Source organism: Scyliorhinus torazame, chromosome 3 (assembly GCF_047496885.1).
Source record: "Scyliorhinus torazame isolate Kashiwa2021f chromosome 3, sScyTor2.1, whole genome shotgun sequence".
Classification (NCBI taxonomy): domain Eukaryota; kingdom Metazoa; phylum Chordata; class Chondrichthyes; order Carcharhiniformes; family Scyliorhinidae; genus Scyliorhinus; species Scyliorhinus torazame.
Genome location: NC_092709.1, coordinates 283719806 through 283730462, shown reverse-complemented (window position 1 = coordinate 283730462; position 10657 = coordinate 283719806). Strand labels below are relative to the sequence as shown.

General features: G+C 46.7%; 1 protein-coding gene across 1 annotated transcript in view; it reads left to right on the top strand.

The window, feature by feature from the left end:
• The first annotated feature begins 4360 nt into the window (after window positions 1-4360).
• The window catches only part of oacyl (O-acyltransferase like), a 112988-nt gene continuing 106691 nt past the window's right edge, over window positions 4361-10657 (top strand). Inside the window, exons 1-5 of the mRNA XM_072497331.1 lie at window positions 4361-4522; window positions 6073-6212; window positions 6297-6375; window positions 9867-10002; window positions 10096-10340. Coding sequence (XP_072353432.1) covers window positions 4378-4522; window positions 6073-6212; window positions 6297-6375; window positions 9867-10002; window positions 10096-10340 — 745 coding nt within the window. The 5' untranslated portion in view covers window positions 4361-4377. The remainder of the gene's footprint in view (window positions 4523-6072; window positions 6213-6296; window positions 6376-9866; window positions 10003-10095; window positions 10341-10657) is intronic.

Genomic DNA, 10657 nt, shown 5'->3' with positions numbered 1-10657 from the left:
GTAGTTGAGTCGGAAACATTAGGGACCTTCAAGCAGCTGTTGGATAGGTACATGGATTACGGGAAAATGATATAGTGTAGATTTATTTGTTCTTAAGGGCAGCACGGTAGCATTGTGGATAGCACAATTGCTTCACAGATCCATGGTCCCAGGTTCGATTCCAACTTGGGTCATTGTCTGTGCGGAGTCTGCACGTCCTCCCCGTGTCTGCGTGGGTTTCCTCCGGGTGCTCCGGTTCCCTCCCACAGTCCAAAGATGTGCGGGTTAGGTGAATTGGCCAATGATAAATTGCCCTTAATGTCCAAATTGCCCTTGGTGTTGGGTGGAGGTGTTGAGTTTGGGTAGGGTGCTCTTTCCAAGAGCTGGTGCAGACTCAAAGGGCCGAATGGCCTCCTTCTGCACTGTAAATTCAATGATAATCTATGATTAATCTAGGACAAAGGTTCGGCACACCATCGTGGGCCGAAGGGCCTGTTCTGTGCTGTATTTTCTATGTTCTATGTTCTATGTACCCACTTCTCGTTATGGGCCTCCTCTGAGGGATCATAACTCGTACAAGCTTTCTGTCCTGTTTCTGTGGCATGGGAGATAAGGGTGCGGGTCCATTTGGCCTTGTTGTCTGGGGACAAATGGGCACGGTCTACGTCTCCAAAGACTGCTACGAAGTGAATTCACAGGCGTCCAGCGAACGCTGTGGGGTGCTCAGATTTCTTCTGCCTACATTTGTTGAGGCCATCTACGGGGTCACCCCGGTTATACGCGATCGCATCCAGGATCGCGTTATGCATCTCTGCAAGGGTGCCTCCTCCTACATTCTGTGGGTCTGGAAGGGCTGCTGCTACCGACGGATCTAAACTTAAAACCGTGAGCTTTACATGCTCTCTCTCAACCTGGCCGTACATGTTCGCCTGACGTCTAACTGTGGCAAAGAACTGGTGGGGGTCTGAGGCAGGGAGGAACGGTGTGATCTTCTCACACGCGTCCCGTAATTGGGTCACTGTCAAGGGGGTGGAATATAGATATTCCGCATCGTCCGGTGTGGCTGTGCGGAGGGTGGTTACAGGGTTTATTGGAGCGTGAACTATCTGCTGTGTGGGGGTTTGGGGCGCTTTTCTCCTTTGGGGCTTTCCCTGCGCACATGTTCCCTGAACATATCTCTGCGCTGTTTCGTTTAACTCTTCCCAATCAGGGCCATCTTCCTGATCTAACTTTTCCCCAAAGGTTTCCTAAAAACCTTTTTGAACAGAAAGCAGCGATTGCAGCTCTGCAATCTGCTTCCGACACTTTGCGTGGTCTAAGGTGCTTTGTTTTTGTTCTGTGGTGGCAGCATGGAGTGCTCTTAATGCTGCCTTGAGATCACTACACTGTTTCTGTAATGCCTCAACCTGTTTTTCGGTTTCTTCTCTTACCAGGACTGCACGTTGCGTGTCCTGATAGGCCTTTTCGTATTGAGACTGGAAGCTGCTTAAATGCGCCAGACAAGGCTTGCGAGCTTTTCCCAAGCTCTTCTTGTGTATCTCGGTCAGGTTCTCCCACCGAGTATGTCCTATACTCCCGGGACCTGATTCCTCATTATCACAGAAATCATTCCAAAGGGGCCATCCTTTTCCTTTGAGATATTTCCTGATTTCCTCCTCCCAAATGGAACACTGTCGCACTCTACTGCTGCTGGTCGCTGCGACCGCAAGTTCCTCAGCGTTCATGAGGTGCTGCATTGCCTGCATTGCCATCTTTCCTATCCGACTGCTTCTTCTAAATTTGGAACAGGGGGCTAAGGCGGTGTTGTAAATACGGGTACGGCTTTGCTACTTTCCGAAAATACAAACTTCCGACAGTTTTGACGCAATAAAAATCTATCAGTTTTACCTTATAGCCCTGTTAGTTATGCATGCATACACACACTTCCGAATTATGAGTATTGATCAGAACTGCTTGAACACTTGTGGTTTTCTGTTTCCAATTGGGTTTCTAATTCAAATTCTTGGGTTCTCCCGGAGTGGTTTTCCACTTCTAGATCGGGTCCCGTCAGGATGTCGCCAAAATGTTGCTCGTTTTAGCCTTAGTTTAATTGCTCTTGATCTATCACCTTTGCTTTTGAGTCGCCAGGTATCTTTCTGATACCGCCACGTGGTTCAAGTCTGAGTAATGATCAATAATCCAACACACCGCTTTGTAAGAGTTAAATCAACACACATTTATTGAGGGATATTTATTAGCGGCTGTTGCAGAAGGTCAGCAGAAGGGTCTCGAAGGTTGGAGAGAGGAGAAGAAGGGCCGATTTGAACTTGGACTCTATTCTTATAGTCCCCAGGAGCTTCCCGCCTTTCGGGGCGGACTCTGTACCTGGTTCCAAGTGATTGGACTTCGTCCCAATCACTTGCTTCGATATTCTCCAATGCTGGAGCGATTCCTTGATCGATGGGCGGTTTTGGGGTGGTCGTCCACCTCTCTTTGTGTAGGCTCCTGCTGGCGCCAAAAAGTCTGGGTTGGCTTTGTGTGTCTAATTTGTTGCACATTGTTCCCAGGGATTGCTAATTAATATTCAGATGGCTGGTGTGTTGTGATGCTGATGCCTGCAGGTATCGATTCTGTCTGGCCTCTCCAGAGGCGAATACACAGTTTTACCTGCAGCTGCTTGTTTTTAGTCCTGTTGGCTGATTTTCCCAGCAGCCTTTTCCATTCGCCATTTTAAATCTGGGTTGGCCATTCTAAATCAGGAGTTAGCCATTTTAACTGGCTACACCCTGTGCACCTTTCTCCATCTTGTCCTATTGATCATCCTAGGGTTGTTAATATGCTCCCACTGGGGCCTGGACCTCCTTCTGTCTGAGCTGCCCCTCCTCCTCAAGGGTAGATAAGGTCCAAAGCAGGTGGTCGCTTTCTCTGATTCCTCCACCTTCTACCAAGATGCCCTCCCCAAACCCCTCAATCATCCCCAAGATCTGTTGTGGAGTCCTTTCCTTGTAGAAAGTGTCATTGTCTCTCTGTAATCCTAGTAACATGCCCCCACAGTCTAGGTATCTTCTCATCCCTTTGCCGATGTCTGGAAATTAGTTCAGTGCTGCACCCCTCTTGCCACCACACATTAGCTCTCCTGATGACTGCCTCCAAGAGCCAACACTTAACTTTTGCTTCCTCAGCACCTCGATTAACCAGGTCAGGCACCAAAGCCTCATGGTACCTGTACACCATTAATAAAATTTAAAATATCCAAGGCCTTATTCAGTGTCTTCTGCCTCGATGCCCAAAGTCTGCCCCGCATGGTTCCCAGTGCTGGTAAACTCCAAAAGCAATGTCAAGACACTGTGGCACAATGGCTAGCATGGCTGCCTCACAGCACCAGTGACTCCGGTTCGATTCTGGTTTGGGTTATTGTCTGGGTGGAGTTTGCGCATTCTCCCCATGTCTGCGTGGGCCTCCTCTAGTTTTCTACCACAGTCTGAAGTGTGCAGGTTAGGTGGATTGGTGATGATAAATTGGCCCTTACTGTCAAACATGTGCAGGTTAGGTTACGGGAATAGGGCGTGGGAGTGGGTCTAGGTAGGATACTCTTTCAGATAGTCAGTGCAGACTCAATGGATTGAATAGCTTCCTTCTGTACTATAGGGATTCTGTGAATTCTACGGGAAGGCATTGGACTTTCAGCCAAATGTGGTCTGCTCCATTTTGCACATCCCACCGCCTCCAAACTCAGATTAAATGGTTTGGTTAAATTCTGGACCTCCTTTCTAATTCTTATCTCTCAGGCAAGTAGGCTTGCCTACATAGTAACAATTACTCTTCTTAAAGAGTACTAATCAGCTGTGAAAAGCTTTGAGAATTGATCAAATACTTTCCCTTTGTGTGCTCCAGCAGCTACTCCCTTGCAATAATCTATTTCAGAACTAACCTTTCACAGGGCCTCCGCCCCTTGTCCTAAAGATGCTGACTGGTTACTCGGGACTGTCGTCACTGGAAATCAGTTTGTGGTAAGCACTGAAGAAACTTGGACAAATTTGCTTTCAGAAATAATGACCATGACAGCGATGTGGTAAATGCTTACTGTAAGCGAAAAGATAGGTGTGCTCATTGTAATTTCAGAGTGGAAATTGTCCCTGCGGACTTGCGCATCTGTTAATTGAACAGCTGGTCAGCAGAGTAGCTACGAGGATTTAAATTTGTTTCGTATTATCTCTTGAATGTAACCAATTTCATGCCTTTAATTATCATGGTGTAATTATAGATCTTTTGACGAGCCATTTCAATGGTAGCATAAGGACCCGAGGCCAAATGACATCATAAATGGTGGTGTATAAGTGCATATATTTATATAAATATATATTCATAACTTGGTCTAACCGAAGGACAGCAACAGCAAGACTTTTACATACTAGGAAAATGCTGGTGATTTGGATGTTGCTCGTGCTGTCCCTGCCCCAATTTAGAACTTTTGAGAGAAATTCCTCTTCAAAATGTCTGGAAGACAGTAATGAGTTTCTTGAGGAGCTTCAGTCTGAAAACCCCCAAATGTACGCCTTATTAAGTAAGTACTGAAAACCTGCTGTTTTAAACCTAGAAAAGCTGCGATTGCATCTGTATAAGGGCTTAAATTAGAAATTCAATATCAAACCATTATATGGACTATAAATTCAATCTCCTGGGAGAGAAGGGGGAAGTAAAAAGAAGGAACGTGTATTGAATATTGAGTAGAGTAAAAGACGGGAACTCGAGGAAATAGAAGGTAGAAAGGAAGGATGGAAGGAATTGGACGGAAAAAAAATAATTAAAAAGCAGGAGCAAAAGGCCTAGGTTTTCAAAAATTGAGAGTGCAATCACATTGCATGTGACCTCCTGGACTGTTATCCATAATGCGGGTGGAAAAAACAGCTTGGAATCCATGGGCCCAAAAAGTGACTTCCTCCACCATGATTTTAGACACTTTGAAAGTTAAATGGCAGGTCTCACAAGGTCATATTGGCACATTCTGAGGCAGTGCCTGAGCCGTGCCAGTGCAGTGCCAGGGGTAAGTGCCCAGGCAGTGCCAAGGGTTAGTGTCAGAGCAGATTCAGGTTATTGTCCGGGCATGGCCCTTTCCCTCCTGGAGGATCTACATTCCTCTGGCAGGATCTGCTCGCCAGTTGCACATTATGGGAGATCTTTTATGATTCATGTTGACGTACCCTCACACTGACAAGAATGAACAATCTAATTGGCATGCGGGGGGGGGGGGGGGGGGGGGGGGGTGATATGAATGAACAATCTAATTGGCATGCGGGGGAGGGGGGAGGTACTATCAGTTGTAAAGGCCTGATAATATTATAATACATTCAATGGGGCTCCCGACATCATTGGCGGGGATGAGAACAATTAGAATGGGAAATCCCACTGCCATAAAACTCAGTTTCCCGCTCCCAGCGCCGATCCCGCCTCCTGAAAACGGGAGGGGGAAATCCCCCCAGCAACTATGTTCCAAACGTACACCACTGCTGTAAAGAGCTTTGAAACATCCAATGGTCGTGAAATGCGCTAAATGAATGCAAGTCTTTCTTAATTTTATTTTTATTTTTTCCAAGTCTTCTGTTCTTCAGAGTGAACAGTTCCAGTTTCTCTTCAACATTTCCTCATAGCTCAGACTTCTTAAGCTAGATATCAATATAGTAATTTTTTTTTTGTATTGTCACTTTTGCCAGGATATCTTTACCCGTGTACAGTGGTCAACATTCTGCACAACATTTCGGGACCTTGTCTGATTTTTCTGTGCCTCCCTGCTTAGCTACCGTAGTTATGAGGTGCTTTTCTTCTGCTTTTATTATGAAGTTTGAACGGAAAACAGTATGAGTTGTTCACATGGTACATAGCCCCATGGAGACGTGCTAACTCGTGCGAGTTATTAGCTAGCTCTTGAGGCCACACACAGTGATGTTTTATGAAGCTTCACTCAGCAGAGCAGCCCTTCTTTGATAAGATGCAGCTTCCTATTATATTCATCTTAACTATCTCCATGCTAATCACTACACTCTGACTTAGCTCAATTTTATTTTTTAAGTCCGTATCAATTCATAATAAATATCTTTTCTCTCTTGGGATATTCAGTGTATGATTCCATTGGAAAAGATGGCAGCAATATTCTACATGGAAATATTGATCAACTGGGGTCCTACAGCGAATGTACCTCAGCTCAAGCTCCTTCAGGAAAGTTCAGTGGACAATATTGTAAACTGACCCTTAAACAGGTATATCATAGTCCTTTAGTCAAAAATATTTGTTGCTAGTCTTGTAGAACCGGTGTTGCAATGTTATTTCTTTGTTTTGAATAGGATCAAATTGACTATGATGTCGCTATTTGTGTACCCAGTTCTTGTGAGAATGAAGATATAATGATGCTTGAGTGGCTTGGTAAGGGTGAACGTATCTTATATTATATGTGTGTAGCATTCAGTGTCACCTGCTCTCAATGAAATGTTTTGTCAAGTCTTAGCTTGGTTCTTAGTTAACATGCATCAGGGAAATATTCCATCAGGGGGAGGCCAGGCAGGATCAAATCTGTCCTATAAGTCTTTGCGAGATATCTAGAGAGCTGCAGTGAATTTGCGTAAGATGTGAATTATTTTACACTAAATGTAATTGTAAACAGATTCCATTTTTATATTAGAGGAACACTTCACCACTGATTCCTGCTCTGATTGTCCCCCTGTGATCTGTATGTGAACATAATTGTTGACATTTCATTTATTATTCAATTTATTTTATTCCACCTCCAATTATCCCTTAAACTGCTTACTCACATTGGAGTGCAGTTCTACTTCCTCTGGTACCTCACCCAAAATCTTTTACATCATTAGGCTCTATTCCAGTTATAACAATCCCAGACTAGACCCCAACAGTGGCTAGGATACTGGACAGAAATTCCAATATTTTATTTACATTTTGTAAGGCTGTGAGGGGAGGATAACTCAGTTCAGGAGTGATTGCACGAAGAAATAGGGAGATGGTATATTAAAACAAACTTTATTACTAGCACAATATTGAAATATCTTTAACATCACACAAGATGCTAGGGGGCAGCATGGTAGCACAGAGGTTAGCACAGTTGATTCACAGCTCCAGGGTTCCAGGTTCGATTCCCGGCTTGGGTCACTCTCTGTGTGGAGTCTGCACGTTCTCCCCATGTCTGCGTGGGTTTCCTCTGGGTGCTCCGGTTTCCTCCCACAGTCCACAGATGTGCAGGTCAGGTGGATTGGCCATGCTAAATTGCCATTAGTGTCCAAAAAAACATTAAGTGGGGTTAACCTTGTGTGGTGGCTGCGGACTGTGTCCAGTTCCACCACAGTCCGGAGGGGCAGCCGTTCCGCTGGCAAGGGAGCTTCGACGGGGACTGGTGGGGGGTGATCCGAGGGTGGCGAAGGGGGGTTACAGGGGGATACTATCTGATAGGCTGTGTCTGCGTGTGGCCAGCGCCATGATGTACGATGCGACCGCTGCAGATTGTTGCCATGCGCATGCTCGGCCACAGACCTGGTGATTCTCTGGCCGTTTCTGTCGGGAGTGCCAAGGGTTTTGCGTGTCGTGGTTGCTAGACCCCCACCGGGCGGAGCATCGGTGTGGGGGCGCCGCCGACTTTTTCATCGTAAAACTAGACACTTCCTCCGGACATAGCCTCAAAATCTGAGAACCCTTCCCAATGTTTCAGATCTTTGAACTTTCATCGAAGTAGCTCTGATGAAAGGTCGCAGACGTGAACTGTTGGGTGGAATCTTTCTTCTCTCCTGTGGTGAGTTTGGTGTTGGGGGCATTTAATCAGACAGGAGATTTGTGGATGGGCACCCTGCCTACTCTCCACCTCCACCCTGATTTAGTCCTGTGGATGGTCTTCCAGTCCTGCTACCAACGAATACCATTTAAGCCCCACCGCTGCTGGTATTAGCCCGGCGGCAGATAGGGGGGGGGGGCAGGATTCTCTGATCCTGAGGCTAAGTGTTGACGCCGTCATAAACGCCGTTGCGCTTCCCGACGGCGTCAACATGGCCTCAAGATCAGCAATTCTGACCCCTACAGGGGGCCAGCACGTCACTGGAGCGACCCACACCGCTCCAGCTGCCGAACCCGGTGTCAGATGGGCGCCGCAGGTCCGTGCATGTGCAGTGGGACCGGCGCGATTTCCGCACATGTGCGGTATCTCCCTTCTCCGCGCCGACCCGGACACAACATGGGGTAGGGCTACAGGGGCCGGCGCGGAACAAACAAGGCCCCCAGCCCGAGAGGCCGGCCCGCCGATTGGTGGGCTCCGATCGCGGGCCAGGCCACAGCAGAGGCCCCCACCGGGGTCGGACCCCCACCCCCCTCTCCCGCCCCCACCAGGCCGCGCCGGCGTCAATGGCGCCGATTCTCCGCTCTCCGGAGAATTGCGTCCCAGCATTGGGGTGGCGTGGCGCGATCCGCGCCAGTCGCAGCAATTCTCCGGCCCTTTCCATGCAGGGAGCATCACAAATAAAACTATTCAGGGTTGCTTGCCGATTGCTGACAGGGTCCCTTGTTCAAAATGCCTGACCGAGGGACCTGGCATCAGAAATAGGGGTCTGGAGCTACCAAGAGTGGGTCCTTGATCCCGGGAAAAGACTTGCTGCTTGCCTGTCAAATGCCTGAATGCAACAAGATGTAGCGGCACCTGCCTAAAATAGCTGACATGGGTCCCCTGTCAGCTCGCCATCTGATGGCTGAAACCAGCACCCCCACCCCCCCTCCCACCCTGTCACCTCCAAAACATTGCACCCATTCACTCTGTTTTTTCCCCACTGATATTGCCTGACCTGCAAAGTATTTCCTACATTTGCTGTCTTTATTTCAAATTTCCAGCATTTTCAGTATTTTGATTTTCCTGTCCTCGCTCCCAGGTCAACCAATATAATTGTGGGACCTCCCACCTCAGGTTCTGTTCCCGCTTCTTAAAATCTGTTTTATTCATCCCTCTCCTCAAACTAAAAACAACACTGGGCTCCTCTGTCCGACCACATTACCATCCCATCTCTAATTTCCATTTCCTCTCCAGACTCCCCAAAAATGCTGTCGCCTCCCAGATTCACGCACTTCTCTCCCAGAACCCTGTGTCTGAATCCTTCAAATCAGGTTTCCGCTCCTGCCACATTACTGAAGTGTTTCTTATCAAAGGCGCAAATTACAACCCATATATTGGATTACTGAGTGTGTAACAGAGGGTTGAAGCTAAAAAGACCACCCCTACCCTCACCTCACCCAAAGAGGATAGTCACTAGTTGATCGTTAGACAACTGACCAATGAGGTCTGGAACCATTATTCAGTAGACAAAATGTACCACAAGATCATAATGAATAAGCATGAAATCAGCATGAAATGTGAGCGATGCACACTTTCCATCAGAGGTCAAATGGACAGCAATCCCAAAAGAAAGTTTCATAGAATGTCATAGAATTGACAGTGCAGAAGGAGGCCATTCGGCCCATCAAGCCTGCACTGGCTCTTGGAAAGAGCACCCTACTTAAACCCACACCTTCACCCTATCCCCTAACCCATTAACCCCAGCTAACTAATCTGCCCCCTGTCACCTCCAACAGCCCAATCCCTTCATAGGTGTGCTGAATTAATTGTAGCCCAGGACCTGGGTGGTCACTGGTCTGTATAGCTCAATCTTTATATTAGTCAATGGAGCTACCAATTGGGACATCTACAGAAACTGTATTCGAAACTTGCATTCTGGTTTGCGGCCAATGTTCCTACTGTCTACTTTCCTGCTTTTAAGTACAAATATGAATAGTAGGAGTTGGGATTACCTCATGCTTTCTTAAATCTCGAAGAGTCAAATATGAATTTCTATTTCTAAATACTGTACTTTTAGTTTTTTTTCTACTTTCAGGTATTTTCAAGGACATGTCTTTCATAGCTCCTGCACCAATACTTTCATTCCTTGTGACTAACAATACATATAGAGTGAAAAGTGTCCATTGCCAAAATAATGTTCCTCACATTGATGCCTTTGTTGGCATTTGCCTGTACGTATTACACATATACAATATCTCGTGACGTACCATTATACTTCCATATTTATATGGAGAATGTTTCTTACAATCTCTTTTCTAAAACAGGGTTGTTGTTGCTCTTTTCATTATTATGACGATAGCTGGGTCCATATTTCTAACTATAAAAGAGTGGAAGAGCAGATCATCTACTAATGAGTTGGAAGATGGTTTGAGTTCAACTCACCAGCACTATGGGGCAGTCTCATTGAATAAAATAAATGGCCAGAAATTTCAAGTAACGATCACAAAAGCCAAACATGAATCACCAGAGCACAATGCAACGGAGACAACAGACAATAACACTGGAGCAGGTAAGATGTATTTAATTTTACTATTATATTTTTGGAAAATAAGTGCTGCATCATAACACAATGCAATTTTTAAAATTCTGGGGCGAAATTCTCCCCCAACGGCGCGATGTCCGCCGACTGGCGCCAAAAATGGCGCCAATCAGACGGGCATCGCGCCGGCCCAAAGGTGCGGAATGCTCCGCATCTTTGGCGGCCTAGCCCCAACATTGAGGGGCTAGGCCGACGCCGGAGGGATTTCCGCCCCGCCAGCTGGTGGAAATGGCGTTTGTTGCCCCGCCAGCTGGCGCGGAAATGCGGCATATGCGCGGGAGCGTCAG